This window comes from Dendrobates tinctorius, unplaced genomic scaffold, assembly GCF_039654945.1.
Source record: "Dendrobates tinctorius isolate UK_male_01 unplaced genomic scaffold, ASM3965494v1 ptg000058l, whole genome shotgun sequence".
NCBI lineage: Eukaryota > Metazoa > Chordata > Amphibia > Anura > Dendrobatidae > Dendrobates > Dendrobates tinctorius.
Genome location: NW_027361726.1, coordinates 21932002 through 21951074, shown reverse-complemented (window position 1 = coordinate 21951074; position 19073 = coordinate 21932002). Strand labels below are relative to the sequence as shown.

General features: G+C 46.0%; 1 protein-coding gene across 7 annotated transcripts in view; it reads left to right on the top strand.

The window, feature by feature from the left end:
- Positions 1-16247, top strand: part of SLC24A4 (solute carrier family 24 member 4) — a 106884-nt gene extending 90637 nt beyond the window's left edge. For 6 of the 7 annotated variants that reach the window (XM_073578139.1, XM_073578134.1, XM_073578136.1 and 3 more), the window contains 9 exons: positions 4253-4306; positions 5521-5663; positions 12380-12552; positions 13605-13758; positions 14210-14376; positions 14456-14570; positions 14711-14823; positions 14939-15004; positions 15388-16247. In XM_073578139.1, coding sequence (XP_073434240.1) covers positions 4253-4306; positions 5521-5663; positions 12380-12552; positions 13605-13758; positions 14210-14376; positions 14456-14570; positions 14711-14823; positions 14939-15004; positions 15388-15540 — 1138 coding nt within the window. In that variant the 3' untranslated portion in view covers positions 15541-16247. The remainder of the gene's footprint in view (positions 1-4252; positions 4307-5520; positions 5664-12379; positions 12553-13604; positions 13759-14209; positions 14377-14455; positions 14571-14710; positions 14824-14938; positions 15005-15387) is intronic. The other variant, XM_073578135.1, reaches the window with a different exon arrangement.
- Positions 16248-19073: the final 2826 nt, after the last annotated feature.

The window sequence follows — 19073 nt, the reverse complement described above, 5'->3', positions numbered from 1 at the left end:
CAGAAGAGCACTATGGTTAAGGACATGGCGAGCCGATTCTACTTCTAAGAAGTCCTTGACTTCCCAGCCTTATCAGTGCGGCCACCTATTTGGGGAGAAGTTGGATCAACTTATCTCCGACTCCACAGGAGGAAAGAACGGGTTTCTCCCTCAACAAAAGGTCAAAACGCTTTTTCGTCACCCGTTTTCAGGTACGTTTTCAGGCCTTTCTCAACCCCGGGAGGACTACAGCGGCCAATTCCGCCGCCTCAGGCCGCCCCAACCAGGAAAGGGAGCGGCAGGTCTCATATAGAGCCAACCCATTAGGGAGAATGCATACTCAGCTGCCCAGATCGAGGGGATCCAGATCCCAAAGATCGTCGGCCAAATGACTCGAGGCCTTTACCAGACGACACCGGCAAGGTGGGCGGCCGCCTACTCTGGTTTCACTACGTCTGGGTCAATGTCGCTCACGACGCATGGGGAAAGGAATTGGTGGCCTCGGGTTACAGAATAGAATTTGTCAGATATCCTCCAAGACGTTTTTTTCTTCCCGGCTTCCCAGGGTGGATACCCAGGCAAGGGCTCTATTGGGAGCAATCAAATCGCTCCAGCACAACGGAGTCATTGTTCCAGTGCCAGAACATGAAAGAGCTCAGTGGTTCTATTCCAACCTTTTCGCGGTTCACGAAAAGGACGGGTCTGTCAGGCCTGTTTTGGACCTGAAGCTTCTGAACAAATTCATCAGGATCAGACATTTCCGGATGGAGTCTCTCCGTTCAGTCATATCGGCCATAGAGCAGTGAGAATACTTGGCCTCAGTAGACATCCAGGACGCATATCTGCATATTCCCATTTTTCCTCCTCATCAGAGGTTTCTACGCTTCACCATTGGCGATCAACATTTTCAGTTCGTAGCGCTACCCTTCGGGCTAGCCACGGCTCCCAGAGTGTTCACAAAGGTTATGGCAGTTGTCATGGCCACACTGCATTCTCGAGGCATAGTCGTCTTGCCTTATCTAGACGACCTCTTGGTTAAGGGCCCGTCAATATGGGCATGCGAGGAAAAGGTCAACATTACACTAGATACTCTTGCCCGCTTAGGATGGTTGGCAATGCAAAGAAGTCATCCCTTGTGCCAGATCAGAGGATCTCCTTCCTAGGAATGATCTTCGACACTTGCCGAGGGTTGGTAATTCTCCCTCAGGAAAAGGCACTAGCTCTCCGGCAGGGAGTCCGGACACTTCGCCAACCAGTCCCTCATACCATCCGATCTGGGACGAGGATTCTAGGGAAAATGGTGGCAGCAATGGAAGCGATACCTGTCACTCAGTTCCACCTTTGCACCCTGCAGCGCGCCCTCTTGTCAGCCTAGGACAAGAATCCTTTCACGCTCGATCGGCGGTGCCAACTGTGCTCTCAAGTCAGGCAGTCGCTCGGATGGTGGATAACCAGTTCCTCTCTGGCCCAGGGGAAACCTTTCCCCCCCAGATCATTGGTTGGTAATGACAACCGACGCCAGTCTCCTCGGTGGGGGAGCGGTGTTTCGCCACCACACAGCCCAAGAACAGTGGTCGCCACAGGAGGCACGCCTCCCGATCAACTTATTGGAGATACGAGCAATTCGGCTGGCTCTGCAGAAGTTTCTTCACTTTCTAGCAGGCCGCCCTGTCCAGATTCAATCGGACAACGCCACGGCGGTGGCTTACATAAATCATCAAGGGGGCACCCGCAGCAGAGCAACCAGAGGTGGAGCTCGTTCTTCAGTGGGCCGAAGCAAACCACTCGGTGATTTCAGCTGTCCACATTCCGGGGCGTGGAAAATTGGGCGGCAGACTTTCTCAGCCGTCAGGGTCTTGCATCCGGAGAGTGGTCTCTACATCCCGAAGTTTTTCAGCAGATTTGCCAACTGTGGGAAGCTCTGGATGTGGACCTGATGGCTTCCAGAGTGAATGCCAAGGTGCCCACGTATGTCGCTCAGGCCAGGGACCCGCAGGCATTCGCGGTGGACGCGTGGGTTCTGCCATGGAACCAGTTTCACCTCCCATATCTATTTCTCCCACTGCCAGTACTTCCGAGAGTCATCAAAAAGATCAAGACGGAAGGGGTGCCGGCGATCCTGCTGGCCCCGTCGAGCGTGGGACACAGATCTAATGCAGCTGCTCTCCGACGTTCCTTGGCGCCTGCCAGAGCACCCAGATCTATTGTTTCAAGGGCCGATTTGCCACCCGAACTCAGGGACCCTGTGTTTGACGGCATGGCCACTGAATCTTGGATTCTAACTCAGGCAGGGTTCGGGAGCGAGGTGGTCGCTACAATGATTAGCGCCCAGAAGCCTGCTTCAGCACGAATTTGCCACCACACCTGGAAGGTGTTCTTGGCTTGGTGTTGACACCGCGGTGTTTCCCCGCTGGGATTCTCAATCCCCAACATCTTGGCTTTTCTCCAGTCAGGCTTAGAGAGCCCGGATAGCTCAGTCGGTAGAGCATTAGACTCGGGCTTTGCCCCAGGTTCCCTCAGGAGACAAATATTGGCCTTATCCGTCCTGTTCCAGCGCAGAATTGCTACCAATTTGCTGGTGAAGACTTTTCAGGGAGTCTCCCACTTGGTACCTCCCTATAAGGCGCCTAAGGACGCCTGGGACCTTAACATGGTTCTATGTGTTCTGCAGGAAGATCCATTTGAACCGCTCCAGAATATCTCTTTGAGGTACCTTACCTGGAAAGTGGTGTTCCTAGTGGCCATCACTTCTATCAGGCGGGCTTCAGAGCTGGCGGCCCTATCCTGCCGAGCTCCGTTCCTCACTTTCCATAAGGATAAGGTGGTCCTCAGACCAGCCCCTCCTTTTCTGCCGAAAGTCGTGTCCTCTTTTCACATTAATGAAAATGTTGTTTTGCCTTCATTTTGTCCAGCACCGGTGCGCGATGTGGAAAAGGCTCTTCACACATTAGACCTGGTAAGAGCCCACCGGAGGTACGTGTTGCGGACGGCACCCTTTCGTCAGACGGACACGCTGTTCGTGCTCCCCGAAGGGCGCAGGAAGGGACTTGCTGCCTCAAAATCTACCATAGCCAGATGGATTTGTTGGACGATTCAGGAATCCTACCGCATTAGAGGCACGCCGATTCCAGCAGGGATCGGAGCGCACTCTACCCGGGCAGGGGGCGCCTTTTGGGCGCTTCGGCACCAGGCTTCGACGGAACAGGTTGCAAGGCAGCAACCTGGTCCAGCCTGCGCACATTTGCCAAACATTATAATATCCATGCTCAGGCCTCGGCGGATGTGAGCCTGGGTAGAAGGATTCTCCAAGCAGCGGTGGCCTACCTTTTAAACAAGAGGTGCATGTAGCTTGGATCGGTGAGTCAATCTCCCACCCAGGGACTGCTTTAGGACGTCCCACAGTATCTGTGTCCCCCAATGAGGCGAAGGAGAAACATGGATTTTTGTGATAACTCACCGTAAAATCCTTTTCTCCGAGACGCTCACTCATTTGGGGACACAGCACCCACCCTATTAGCCAGTTGGCTCTCTTTCTGTTTAGTTAATACGCATTTATTTGTGATATAAGGGTGGTCCTTTTCTGGACATGTTGTACCGGTATTAAGGCTGATTTTGATGTCCTCCTACTGCTTTGGCACCAAACTAAGTTCCGCCCGCAATAGGTGCGAGGGTGTATACGGCGGAGGAGGAGCTAACCTCTTTTTTTCACTTAGTGTCAGCCTCCTAGCGGCAGAAGCATACCCCCACAGTATCTGTGTCACCCAATGAGCTTCTCGGAGAAAAGGATTTTACGGTGAGTTATCACAAAAATCCATGTTTTTGCTCATAGATGTAATTCATCTTTGCAGTGTTAGGCACTAAATATCCTTTATGGATGTTTTTCTACAATAAAAAATAAACTGATAAATTGCAAAATGGATAATATCATAGATTTCACAGGTTCCAGATTTTACACATTGCCTGTTAATCTAGGTGTTGCTTCTCCTTGCACTCTTGTATCTGCAATTAAATATCGCCACCCAGTGGCTAAATATAAAACAACAGTATCACTGTTCTGCAGCTTTGGGAACTTGGGTTTGCAGGTTGTTGTTGTTTTGGTGGGTGTTGGGGGCTGGGAGTTGTAGTTTTTCAACAGCTTAAGACCAACCAGTTGCACACAACTGCTATAGAAAAACAACCCTTTCTGATGAGTAGCACTAAAAGTCCCAGCAGTCTAGTTGAGTCCGTATGAGTTGATTACATTTTGCAATAAATTGTCTTTTGTGCTTTTCAGGTGGGAGAGTCTGATTCTCATCATCATGTATCTGATTTACATTCTTATTATGAAGTAAGTGCATCATTTTCTTCTTTTCCCTATATTTTATGTCTTTGGCATCTAAGCATGTTGGGAGTTGTACTTTTGCAAGGGAGCAGCAGGGAGGCCACTGTTGGTACTTCAGTCATATAACGACTGATTTTCAGAGTCATAGTAATGCTCAGTGTGTACAGCAGGGGGAGCCGGTCCAGCAATACGCTGCAGTTTGTCTACTATTTAAAGGGCACCTACATCTAAAGTCTAGAAACCTCACTGCCCCCATGGTCACTATCTTATACCACATCTTTAGGGCTGAGAACCTTTCTATATGGAGATAAGTGGCCCCATTGGTCAGCACTATTTTTGGTCTTTCCTATGCCCTGATTTTTGGGGGTCTTTCTTTTTAATGTATCCATTATGGCACCTTTGAGGGGCAGCTTAATTTTTTCTGGGGTCTTCTTTATACTCTACCAGAGCATGGACTGTAATTTTGTATACCATTGGTGCACATGGTGAAGTCACTGTGATCCCAGTATAACCAGTAACTAGCAGCTGTCCAGTATGACCCAGAGTGAAAGGGTCGTCTCAAACGCTGGATGGTTGCAATTTATCAGTCCTGGTCAAGGTTGGTGTAAAGCGGTCCGGACCCCTTACTCCTTATCATGGTTACAATACAGATGAGTCGGGGTATCATTATGCACATGTGACTAAGAGGCTGTGGCCCCTTCAAACCATGGACACTAGGCTCCTGCATCCTACGCCCCAGGGCCGTGCATTACAGTGGAAACGAAGGAGTTAACAGCGGCTGATTAGGAGAGGATGCTGAAAGTGTGAGGGGATAATCGCTGATAATCCATGCAGGCCAATCAGAAGCCTGCGTTTGGGATCACATGGTTATTACTGAAGATTAGACACATTGTATTCAATGAGTAACAGATTAAGATCTTCGTGTAATATAATCTAATGTCTCCGTCCGGCAGACTTATCCACCTATGGTTTCCATTCTGGCCAGTGTCTCATTTGCCCCCGACTCTGTACAGTTGTCTCATGTTGCCCCTCCAGGAGCTCAGCTACTATCTATCCACCAGCTTGCTGACTGTCTCCACTGTTCCATTGCTAAAAAGCAGAATAATGAGTGCAGCTCTGACATCTGATACTGGACTGTGGCCATCGAGCCTCACAATCACCGTGTCGTTCTGGGGCCGCTTCTAGTGGGGGATGGTAACTTCCTTCTTGTTTTATGCTAGATACAATATGAAAATGCAGCGCTTATTCACCATGAAACGCAAGAACGTAGGGAACGGCTGCACAATTGGGAGCGAGCTGCAAGACGGTAATGTGTATTGTGAGCCGCTGTGTGATGACCCCACCGTCCCCCTGTTGTGGAAAGGTAAGGGTAAGCAGACCGGAGAAACGCAGACATGCGGACCCCAGTAAGGACACAGTATGTAGAGAGCGCTCACTAGTGATTGCGAAAAGCAGATAGAAACATCTGTTTAAAGGGGTTGTCCATGTGCAAGAGAAAATGGCGCAGAAGAGATGCAATAAGTACCTTTGAAATCCCGCCGCCACGCGTCATTGTGATGGACTGGAACGACGGGGTTAACACTATCTCCCTATCATTCCCAGTAACATTGAGCAAGTTCTGTCTGATTTGCCAACACGCAGAAACTGGCGTAAAAATAGAAAAAAAAAGGAACTGACCTTGCAAGGATTTCTCACAAGTTAAATAAAGCTGATGGCGGTGAGTAATGAGGACAAAGTTAGAACCTCTGACTTTGAGGAGACGTCCGCATTGATGTCGGCTTCTGTGGAGCATGGGCGTCAGCAGCCCCTGCTGTACTGCATCTCCGCTGGTGGTCTGTGGGAGCGGATCCGCTGCGAGCGCCAATTAGGGACAGTTTATGTGACGTACGCCAGGGGGCGCTAGACTGCCATATGCATGTGCTAGTGTGCTACTATAGGTTTCTTTATTGTCTATCCACATGATATAGTTGGAGGGGGTCTGACTGCTGAGATCCTTGCTGATCACAAGACTGGTGAACCCTATGTAAATATTGGACTGGTAGTGAACATGCTTATCCATCACTCCATTCACTTTTATGGGGATGATGGAATGAAGCGGCATTTGAGCATGCTCACTATCATTCCTCTCGCACAGGGGACCTTTGATCCTTTATTGTACGGATCATTTCAGCAGCCGCACCCCAGTTCATTCATTCTTCTATTCTATTATTTCTAAACACTGTTTTTCGGTGATCACTTTGTATCTCCGTTCATACTGCACCCACACACACAAATGATACACCATTTGAAAGGTAAACTTGCCCCCTTCAGCAAGAAAATAGCCAAACAAACCACACATCCACGATTTGATCCCAAAATAGTTTAAACATTAATTTTCATAAACCTGCAGTAAGGAAAAATGACCTGCAGGTGGCACCACAGTACCCCAAAGCACACTACCACAAAGCTGCTTACAGACATCAAAGACAAATCCAAACATTTGCCTTGGGGGCTTTCCAGCTTGCGGAACTGCTTGCCCAGACTATTTTAGCCAAATTGGAGGATTGCACACTTCACTGCAGGTGAGGCACATATGCAAACACATTTGTAAACATGCACTGCCTTTTGAATTGCACACGTGCTCCGTTCATACTCCACCCACAAAAACAAATGATACACCATTTGAAAGGTCAAATTACCTGCAGGTGGCAGCACACTACCCCAAAGCATGCTACCACAAAGCTGCTTACAGACATCACAAACAAATCCAAACATTTGCCTTGGGGTCTTTCCAGCTTGCTCAAGTGCTTGCCCAGCCTATTTCACTCACATTGGCGGATTGCACACTTCACTGCAGGTGAGTCACATATACAAACACATTTGTATACATGCACTGCTTTTTCGGTGATTACTTTGCCCCACACACAAATGGTGAGTCACATATGCAAACACATTTGTATATATGCACTGCTTTTTCGGCGATTAGTACGCCCCACACACACAAATGATACACCATTTTAAAGGTAAACTTGCTCCCTTCAGAAAAGAGCCAAACAAACCACACAGTCACGATATTATCACTAAATACAGTTTAAACATTCATTTTCAAAAATCTACTGAAAGACACAATGACCTGCAGGTGGCACCTCAACCGGAAGACATTTTTTGGCCTCTACTTATCAAACCAATTTATTATATTACCAAGCTACATATATAAATACCTGTCTGTGTTCATCATCTCATGAAATACATTTACATTTGACCAGCTTGCTTTTTCTGAAATTGCCTGCACCCCCGACGACGAATGTGAGAAAATTTTGCACGGACCAAGCTAGTCATTATATATATACACTCACTGGCCACTTTATTAGGTACACCTGTCCAACTGTGTGTTAAGACTTAATTTCTAATCAGCCAATCACATGGCGGCAACTCAGTGCATTTAGGCATGTAGACATGGTCAAGACAATCTCCTGCAGTTCAAACCGAGCATCAGTATGGGGAAGAAAGGTGATTTGAGTGCCTTTGGACGTGGCAAGATTGTTGGTGCCAGAAGGGCTGGTCTGAGTATTTCAGAAACTGCTGATCTACTGGGATTTTCACGCACAACCATCTCTAGGGTTTACAGAGAATGGTCCGAAAAAGAAAAAAAATCCAGTGAGCGGCAGTTCTGTGGCCGGAAATGCCTTGTTGATGCCAGAGGTCAGAGGAGAATGGGCAGACTGGTTCGAGCTGATAGAAAGGCAACAGTGACTCAAATTGCCACCCGTTACAACCAAGGTAGGCAGAAGAGCATCTCTGAACGCACAGTGCGTCGAACTTTGAGGCAGATGGGCTACAGCAGCAGAAGACCACACTGGGTACCACTCCTCTCAGCTAAGAACAGGCATCTGATGGCTACTTTCAGCAGGATAATGCGCCATGTCATAAAGCTCGAATCATCTCAGATTGGTTTCTTGAACATGACAATGAGTTCACTGTACTCAAATGGCCTCCTCAGTCACCAGATCTCAATCCAATAGAGCATCTTTGGGATGTGGTGGAACGGGAGATTCGCATCAGGGATGTGCAGCCGACAAATCTGCGCCAACTGTGTGATGCCATCATGTCAATATGGTCCAAAATCTCTGAGGAATGCTTCCAGCACCTTGTTGAATCTCTGCCACGAAGAATTGAGGCAGTTCTGAAGGCAAAAGGGGGTCCAACCCGTTACTAGCATGGTGTACCTAATAAAGTGGCCAGTGAGTGTGTGTGTATATATATATATATATATATATATATATATATATTTAGAATTACCAGCAGGGCACATAGCGGATGTACAGATATGCTACAAGTGTCTCGGCATCCCTCAGGGATACGGTAACAATGATGAGGAGGCAAGGAAAGCAGCAACATCCAAATACCATAAAAGGGTAAGACAGGTCCTGAAGAGCCAGCTCAAAGGGAAGAATAAAATCTGAGCCATCAATATACCGTATATGCCCTGCCAGTTATCAGATACCCTGCTGATATAGTGTGCTAGCTAAAAGAAGAGAAGGAAGCTGCAGATGTGAAGGCACGACAGCTCCTCACAATGCATGGAGGTCTCCACCCTAACTCTAGCACCCAAAGATTGTATACCAACAGAAAGGAGGGTGGTCAAGGCTTTATCAACATCCAAGCCACCATGAAACAAGGAGTATCCAGGAATACATCAGAAAAATGGCATCAAAAGATGAGATGCTGAGAGAAAGTCTAAGGCAACAACAACAGATCTGGAAGAAAGAATAGTAACATGAAGAGCCATGGCAAGACAAGCCGCTGCATGGGGTGTACCCCCGACAGATAATGGAGGTGGCTGACATGGAGAAATCCTACCAATGGCTGTAGAAAGCTGGACTCCGAGACGGCACAGAGGCACTAATCATAGCGGCACAAGAGCAAGCACCAAGTACCAGATCCATAGATGCAGGAATCTACCACACAAGACAAGACCCAAGGTGCAGACTATGCAAAGAAACCTCAGAAACCGTTCAACACATAGTGGCAGGATGCAAAATGCAAGCAGGAACAGCGTATGCCGAACGCCACAACCAAATAGCAGGAACTGTATACAGGAACATCTGCACAGCATATGGGCCAATTCCCGCTAAATCCAGGTAGGAGACCCCAGAAAAAGTGGTGGAGAATAAAAGGGCTAAAATCCTTTGTGACTTCAAGATCCGGACGGATAAGCAGATGTTGGCTAACCAACCAGACATTGTGATAGTAGACGAGGATCAGAAGACAGCAATGATAATAGATGTGGCAGTGCCAAGTGACAGCAACATCAGAAAGAAGAAATATGAGAAGCTAAGAAAAACCAGGGCCTCAATGGAGAACAACTAAGATCCTGCGCAGAACCCTCAAACTCCCAGGGGACTCGAGAATGAGAGAGGACAAAAAAGACCACCCCTATATATATATATATATATATATATATATATATATATATATATATATATATATATATATAGTGGTGTAGTGACCACTGTGTCCGCTAGGGGGCGCTGTGTGGATTTCCCAAGAGAGAGGATGAGTGGCAGAATACGGAAGGACCGGTATGAATCTCAAGGTGGGTGGCCTTGAGATGGAGACTGATGTGTGTGTTGATCAGCAGTGATACTGCTGAGGTGCTGTTTCTATGTGTCAGGGAGAAGTCTCCAGGTAGCTGGGGAGATGGGCGGGCCCAGTTACCTACAAACCCACCCAGGGGGTGTGTTTAACGCCTGTAGTGAAAGACTATGAGTGTGTGAAGGACCTGCAATGAGGTCATAGCCATGTGACCCCGTGGGCGTAGCTACGGACCATATTTGCTGGCCACGGTAGGTCACATGGGAGGAATGCAGGGACCTGGTTGGTCTACTGTTGAAGGTCCCGGTGGGAGATGTGGCTCCTGGCTAACAGCATGTAAAGTGGCTGTGTTTAGTGGCTGGACGTGCCTGATGATTCCCTGGAGGGAATGGCTGTCTGCAGCATGGAGAACCTGCCATGAGGAAACCCTGACGTGGGTGAGATAACTTTGAGGCTGAAGAGCCTGAGTACTGGACATTGAGTAACCTGTGTGACCATAGGCTTAACAGAGGGAAGCTCTGTAATGGACGCTATGCTGGTGATATGAACTTTATGTTACTGGTCACGGTTTATGCTGCATAATAAACCGCATGGACTGCTATGGTTTTAAGGAAAACCTGTGCCGGATGTGATTATTTGGCTGCCAAGCGAGATTACCCTATCTGAATGACAGCGCTACCTCACAATATATATATATATATATATATATATATATATATATATATATATATATATATATATATATATATATATATAATTTTTTTTTTTTTTTTTGAATGAGGTTTAGGTCTGGAGACTGAGCTGGCCATGACAGGGATTTGATGTGGTGATCTCTTAATTTTTACCAGAGCTATAGCTATATATATAGGTGATAGATGATATTTATTGGACAGCCTCCTTCAATTCTAGTATCGCCCTCTCTCCACACTGAGGTGTCTTTTTAACATGAGTCTTCTATTTAACCCTTGACGTTATATGTGGACTTATTTATTTAATACTATAACGAAATGGGAATGATCTTGCACTAGTGTTCCCTCTTCTCTAACACTATCGTCTGTCGCACTGTGTCTCCTGTCTGCTTATCCCTCTGGTGATCTCTTTAGTCGGTGTCACATTGTTTGTCTGCCGCACTAACTGCATCACTTCGTTGTCTATATGCACTTTGTTTTTGAAGCTGTAAGATAACATAGAATTACAAAATTATCTGACAAATTTGTTTTCTTCTCCAATTTAACAACATGAAAATTAAATTCATCGTCCTTGTGAAGCTGCGGCTGCCTTCTGTCGCCGGTCTGTGCAGCCGCCGCTGTTCTGATTGAGTCACCGTAGGAGGCAAAAACAGAAATGCTAGCTAAGTCCAGAAAACCAGAGAGGTTGGCAGCTATCGGATTGCAGACCCCTGATCCTATCCACAACAACTAACAGTAGCCGTGGGGGTTCCTACGATGCCTTAGACCCCTCGATCACAGCTGGAGAATTAAATAGGCCTAAAGAAAGAAAGGGGAAATCTAAACTGCCCCAGAGCAGACCCCAAAGCAATAGGCAGCCCCCAACATATAATGACGGTGAAGCAAGATGAAAACACTAACACAGACAGAAAGATAGACTGAGCAAAGACGGGGCCCAAGCTAACTAGATAGGAAAGGACAGGAAGGCTGCTGTCTGCAATCCGTGAAAAACCATATGAAAATAAGAGCCAACAGACTGACAGTGAAAAAGGCCCTGAAGACGCTAGGCTTCAAAAAAGCTATGTTAGTATTCAGGAATATTCTGAAGACAGAGCAACAGGCAAAAGGAGATTCAGCTCACCCCAGAAGGGAATGGCAGAATCCAGAAAAGCAAGGAAAACAAAACGCAAATGCTAAAAGGCAAAGCAGAAAACTTAGCTTTAGAGGAGCAGGAATCAGACAGGTATCCTAGAAGTCCACAGAGAAATCACCCGCAGGGCAGAAGGGAGTCGGCAGCCTTATATCCAGTCCGTGACTCCACTCAGCCAGTCATCCTCATTAGGCTCAGGTGCCTGATAATCAGGCTCATTACCTTCCTTTACCAGAATAGGGAGTTCATCAGACCTCAGTGACGAAGGGGAAAATGAACTCACAACACGCCGCTGAAGATTGACATGTTGCACTTAACTAGATCGATCCCAAGAAGTGATGTGCTCCAGTCACTTATGGCCAATACTCAGTGGTGTAAAAGTTGCAGTCAGGTACAGATGAACAAGAACAAATGAAAGGTGTCTGAAATCTGGAACCATTGATTACAGCTCTTCTGCCAACTAGGATACTTTGCAGTGTTTAAAGGGGTATTCTCTTAATTCAAAATTATTTTCTATCCATAAGGTAGGAGTGATTTAGTGATCACTAGACGTTCGCCTGCAGAACCAACTTTACTAAAATGTAGGGGCACTGCATCGTTCCTGGGATCGCCGGTGTCCAATGGATAAAGAATAACTGCGAATTGTGGGAAGGAATACCCCTTTAACCTTTCCATTGTTATTTACAGTGAGGGTGGAGCAGCCGTATCACAGCAGGAATTCGGTGGTGATGGTGGATGAGATCATCTGCTCCAGTCCCCCCAAGTATCGCTTTCCTGAGGCCGGATTACGCATCATGATCACCAACAAGTTCCCGCCGAGGACCAGGCTACGGATGGCAAGCAGGCTCATAATTAATGAGGTATCCATGCGTAGTTATACCTGAGCTTTGGAGTTGATGGGGTAGTAGTGTAGACGTGGGAAGAGTTGTCTGGTATTAACTCTTAGTGTCCTGCCATTGTTTTCCTGCCACGTTGTAACAGAGCTGTAATAATGAAGAAGACAATTCAAGTCCAGCATCCAAAAACTCCTTTAACAGTCCAAGTTTATTTCAAGAATTTAAAAGTTATTATTGTATCTATGATGGCGTCATATAAAATATGAATAAAAATGGATCAAATCTAGAAGATCTGAATCATTGTTACAAATAAAGGGAAAAAAATATCCCAGCCAATAATCTCTGCACATTGAGATTATGTCACTGTACAATCTACAGATTTTTTTTTCCCAGCTGTCCCTCACTCAGGACCCCATTTACCAATTGCCATTGATAGTGTCCGTCCCTTCCTCTGCCCCTTCTCTTCTCAGTATGTGATACAGAATAGGGTGATGCAGGAGGAAGGTGTTGATGGGTAGGACATTAATATGAGGAGAAGATTTTTTGGATGTGATTTCCTCATTAGCAGAAGAAACCATAAAATCCCTCTTTCATTCTGCTCAAGAAAATGCACTTTCCCTTTAAATATAATGTATGTAACTACGTTATATAATCACAGATCCAGGTTAACAAATAAAATCCCTAGCACCAAATGGTTTAATTTCTGCTTAATGTTCTACAACTTTGTATTTTTTCTACAAAACGTTGAGGGAATCAGATGGAAATATTTTATCAAACATTGCAACAACCTGAAAGACCGTCATACTGTGTCTGGCCTGTAGGTGGTGATCATGGTCATCAAGGCTGGGGAGCAGCTCCTCCAGGCTGGTTAGGGTTGTAAAAGTGGACACCCCCTTTAAGGAAAACCCCATATAAGCCTCTTCTGTCCTGAATTGCTAGACATACAGTATGTCCTCTCATGATAATGAGCAGAGGTCAGAAAGCTTCGTGAACGAAACCCTTTCTCGATTATAGGTGGTATAGTAAGTTGTGAAAACTCCCGCTGGTAAGTTTGTAACCCCCTTATATTCCCTCAGAGGCAGCGACTCCTGCAGTCCGCTAACGGGACGAGCTCGCTGACGCTGGACGGGAAGCAGCAGCTGCTGGAGAATGGCCTCATACATGGCGAAAAGGACGATTACCAGGAAGACAACGATACCACCACTTATCTGGTGCCCTTTTCCATACCCAGTAAGCACTGCTACATTTACCAATCGCTTCTCGTCATGTCCCATATCATTACTATAACTGCACCTTCCAATTAAAATTTAAGGGGTCTGTAAGATGCTTTTGTGGACTGTCATGTGGACGTTCCTAACTCTGTACACTATTGTCTTCTTCTGTAATATTTAGGCCTTTTCTCGTGGTCCCAGCCATCAGTAGGTTGTGCTCTATCCTTTAGGTAATAACTTTAAATTCTGGGAGAACCCCTTTAAGAAAAGACCCAATAAGAGTAAGCTATGGCTATGGAGGTAGCATGTAGAGGGTAGGAGGCAGGTAAAGATGGCTCTCCCTAACCTCCAGAATGGCTAATTTGTTGCAATTGTAGAAGGAAACTCTGGAGCATAAACTGCTGCACTATTAGGTGAAATACTGTGATTGGACATTGCATGTACTGAAGAGCTTGCACTTTCCTCGTCAGGTGGCTGCACCAACCAGTTTAAATGGGCATTTTCCTGGCCGTTAATCCTTGTGCTGTACTTCACTGTACCGAACTGCAGCAAGCCACGCTGGGAGAACTTCTTCATGCTGACCTTCATCCTCTCCACGGTCTGGATCGCCATTTTCTCCTATATCATGGTCTGGATGGTGGGTACCACATCACCACATGCAGGAATATAATGGGAGGGGGAGTCCAAAATATTTACGTCTCCCCTGGTCTGTACAGGTGACTGTTATCGGATACACCCTGGGGATACCCGACGTCATCATGGGTATAACCTTCCTGGCAGCCGGCACCAGCGTACCGGACTGTATGGCTAGCCTGATCGTAGCCAGACAAGGTACGCAGCCCCCATCTATCTCCTGGTACCTGCCCTTCATTATTGGGGGAGGGGAGGTGTTCAGTTACTGTAGGCATCAGGAAAACTGAGGATCCTGAGTGTGAAGAATTTCTTATGGGTCTGACTTGTCTCTTTCTCAGGTCTCGGAGATATGGCCGTATCCAATACAATAGGAAGCAACGTCTTCGACATCCTGGTTGGACTCGGGGTGCCCTGGGGGCTACAAACAATGGTCATTCACTACGGATCTACAGTAAGTAGTCAGATAGTGTTGCCTCTTCACCAGTGCTGGGGTCCATCAGCTCTGGGTGGGTGACACTGGCAGGATAAACTGAAGGCCAGTCATTCATTTGTTTTTTCTATTATAGGTGAAAATTAGCAGCAAAGGATTGGTCTACTCCGTCATCCTGCTGCTGGGATCTGTGGCCCTCACTGTGAGTGTAATTACCATTATTGGGGCCATCATTAGAAAGTTTTACTGTAGGCTGTAAAATGAGATCTTTTAGTTGACTGAAGCCCTGTGTTGGCCTCTAGTGGTCAGTGTTAAAACTGCAGCATTTGTACCTGATCCAAACTGGTCAATAATTATAATTGGTGATTGTACAAGAGCTAGAATGTGAGAGGGGAGACTTGAATTTTGGAAATGCTGTCCTCTTTTGGAAGATATCATTGGGTAGATTCCTGTTGATTACATCTCGAGACCTCTCTGTCAGTCTGTGGGGCCCCCTTTTGGCAATATTTAATGCGCTCTTGACATTGGAGGGGTCAAGAAGGCTCTACCAGTGATGAGCGATGATCTAACCTTGTGCCGTTGCAGGTAATTGGAGTACATGTGAATAACTGGAAGCTGGACAAGAAGCTTGGGTATTACGTCCTCTGCCTGTACGCCATCTTCCTGTGTTTCTCCGTACTCATAGAATTCAACGTCTTCACGTTTGTCAACTTGCCAATGTGCCAGGATGACTTCTGATGGCCAAAAACCACAAGACTTCCTTTCTGACCTTACGACCGAGATTCTTCTATGGAAAAACCTAAATTCCTCCCCAGGCCGCGGAGGCCAGGAAAAGGCGATTCCTAGAAAGTTCCGGAAGTTGAAGTTACCCAGCGCTGAGATAGGCGGCTGCGAAATGTCCGGCTGAGGTTGCGTCTTCCGATGAAGTGTATATTGCTGCTGATTTCTATGTCATAAAAGTCAATAGGATATTTCCTTCCGGTCAGCTTGAAGACAACGAGACAGGATCCTCCTTCCAGTGACTGGCGCACTGTTTGCCCATGCTGTATTATTACCGATAGGTAGCTGGCGGCGCCATGGTGGATTGCATGCAGAATTATCTTTTTCTTATGTGATACTTTCTACATATTTGCAAACCCAATGGACTTCCATGACTTCTGAGAGCTCACGCAAAATCACAGTTATCCGGGAATACAGGACTTCATGGGAAGTGTCCCACTGTCCACAAGGAGAAAGCACATTTATTTTTTCTTTATCTTTTTTATTTTATAATTGGACAGGAAGTAAATGGAAACTTCAGAAATGCACATTTGGAGACTTTAACGAATGTTTCTGAGAACTTCTTTGTAATTGTGCTCAAAATTTGATAAGGAAATATGTCTATAAAATGGAATGTTTATTTATATGCACAAATACCAAATACAGTATCCGTGGTTATTCCAGAATGTTCTGCATCTCTAGAGCGGCATCAATGTGTTATAAGTGGAGAAGAGTATGGAGATAAGGAAAGGTTCTGATAGATCAAGCTTAGACCTGAGCAGAGGCAGAACTTCAGGTGAGCAGGGGTGGGGTTAGAGTTGAAAAGAGGTGGAGAATGGAGATGTGTCGAGCTGGTGATTAAATGATTAATTAGGGAGCTTCCATATAAAAAATGAGATGGAGTTGAGACGAGCAGAAATGGGTCATAGTATGAGCATGGGTGAGGGTTGCAATTAATGGAGGCAGGGCTTCAAATTAGCATATTCGTGGCATGTAATGAACAGAGATGGAGTTTGAAATTACGAAGGTTGAACTTTAGATGAGTTGAGGAGGAACATAAGATGACCTGAGTTAAATAGATAACCAGACATGGGGCATGATTGTGCATAGGGGGACTTCAAATGAGGAGAGTTGGGGCATGAGATGAGAAGAGGTGTGGCATGAATTGTTCATGGGTGGGGCTTGAAATGAGGAGAGGTGGAGCATGAGTTGAAAATGAGCAATAAGTGAAGAAAAACAAAAATAGAGTTTTGAGACAAAAGGAGTCAGAGATTTGTAGCTTAAGGCCCCGTCTCATAGAGTGAGATCGTTAGTGAGATCGCTGATACGTCACCGATTTTGTGACGCAACAGCGACCTTGCCAGCGATCTTGCTACAGGTGACACATAGCGGTGACCGGGCCCCCGCTGCGATGTCGCTGATCGTGCTCGAATGTCCTGGGCCATTTTTTTGATCGCTGGTCTCCCGCTGGCCAGCATGCATCGCTGTGTTTGATGCCGACGAGTGACCTCGTTGGCAACTCAGAACTCAGGGACGCAGGCATGAGTCATCAGAATAGCTGCTGTGTGACAAGGTACCAATGACCGCCGAGGTCGTTATATGGATCGCCGGATCGTTGCTGCGTCGTTGAGTAGATCGGCCTGTTTGACATCTTACTAGCGACCATTTAGTGATGCACCAGCGATCCTTACCAGGTCGTATCGTTGTCGGAATCGCTGGTGCGTCGCATAGTGTAACAGTACCCTTAGGAAAGACAGAGGTTGATATAAGCAGAGATGGAGCTTGGTGATAAGAAGATTAGGGACTTAGAGATGAGCAGAGGCAGACCTTGAGTTTAGCAGGGGTGGGCTTTGAGTTGATAAGTGGTGGAGAATGGAGATGTGTAGAGGTGGTGCTTGAAAATGATTAGATAGGGAGCTTCCTCATAAAAATGAAATGAGTTTGAGGTGAGCAATAGCTGGACATAGTATGTGTATGAATGAGGGTTGGACTAAACTGAGGCAGGGCTTAAGATGAGCAGAGATAAAGTTTGAAATGACTAAGATAGAACTTCAGATGACTGGAGGAGGGGTATAAAATGAGTTAAGGAGAGCCATGAGATTAAAATGGACATAGGTGGAGCTTGAAATGCAAAGAGGAGAAGCTTAGAGATAAACAGAGACAAAGTTTGTAGATGAAGAGAGTCAGAACTTGATTGTGAGCAGAGGTGGAGGCCCGACATGAGCAGGGGTGGAAGCTGAGATGAACATAGGTGGAGCCTCAAATGAGCATGGGTTGAACCCGAGAGAAAAGGCAGAACCTGAGATGAGCAAAGCGGAAATGGGAAGATAAACAGAAATGGGGTTAGGAGATGAAAATAGTCAGAGCTTGTAGATTAGGAAAGGCAGACCTTGATTATAAGCAGAGATAGAGCTTGGAGATAAGACCAGTAAAGGCTTTAGAGAAGAGCCGAGATTCAGGAGTCACCATCCAAAATTCATTCTGTGCCTCCATCTCTTGTGCAGTAAGTGTATGGCTGGTGTCTGTTAGTGGTGCCAGGCCCCGATCACCACCTCTGTGCCTCAAAACTTCTCTAGTTATGAGAATCCAAAGCTGTGACAGTCGTGTTCTGCCCGAGCCTGAGGCGCTTGTTAAACTTGTCTGGTAAACTCCTCCTCGATGTGTGTAGTTCATAACTTGTTTATGGCCAAGACTTAACTAGTTCTATATACAGTATATCTATACAGATGTGACTCCTCTCATCGATGAACGCTACAGTCGTCGCCTCTCCCCGGCCTGCAATAGCTGATAACAGAGAGAGAGTAATAGATTGATGTCCCCTGTCCTACAGTTGCCTCTCACCAGTGATGGCTGATAACAGGGAGTAGTAGCTTGTAGTCTCCTGTCCTACAGTCACCTCCCCCAGTAATGGCTGATAACAGGGAGTAATAGATTGTAGTGTCCTGTCCTACAGTCACCTCCCCCAGTAATGGCTGATAACAGGGAGAAATAGATTATAGTCTCCTGTCCTACAGTCACCTCCCCCAGTAATGGCTGATAACAGGGAGTAATAGCTTGTAGTCTCCTGTCCTACAGTCACCTCCCCCAGTAATGGCTGATAACAGGGAGTAATAGATTGTAGGTCTTTTTTATTATTATAAAATCCTTCACGACGTTACAAAATAGAACACAACAGAACAAACATAGAACAAAAACTCCAATCAGAAACAATATGACAAAATCAGACACAAACACAAAGAAATAAACCAGAAATGGAAACAATAAGGGAAATTCTCGACCTACAAAACGGGAAAAGAAAAATTAAATTAAAGAAACAAGAAATTAAAAACTAAAAAAAAAAAAAAAAAAAAAAAAAAACGAAAAAGGAACAAAATTACAATAATTACACCAGCACCCCCTTAAAATAATAAATAAATAAAATCATGTAAAACCCCCGACCCAGCTCCATTCACACTATTATATACAACCCTGAACTACATTAACACCGTCCTATATACAATACTATATACACT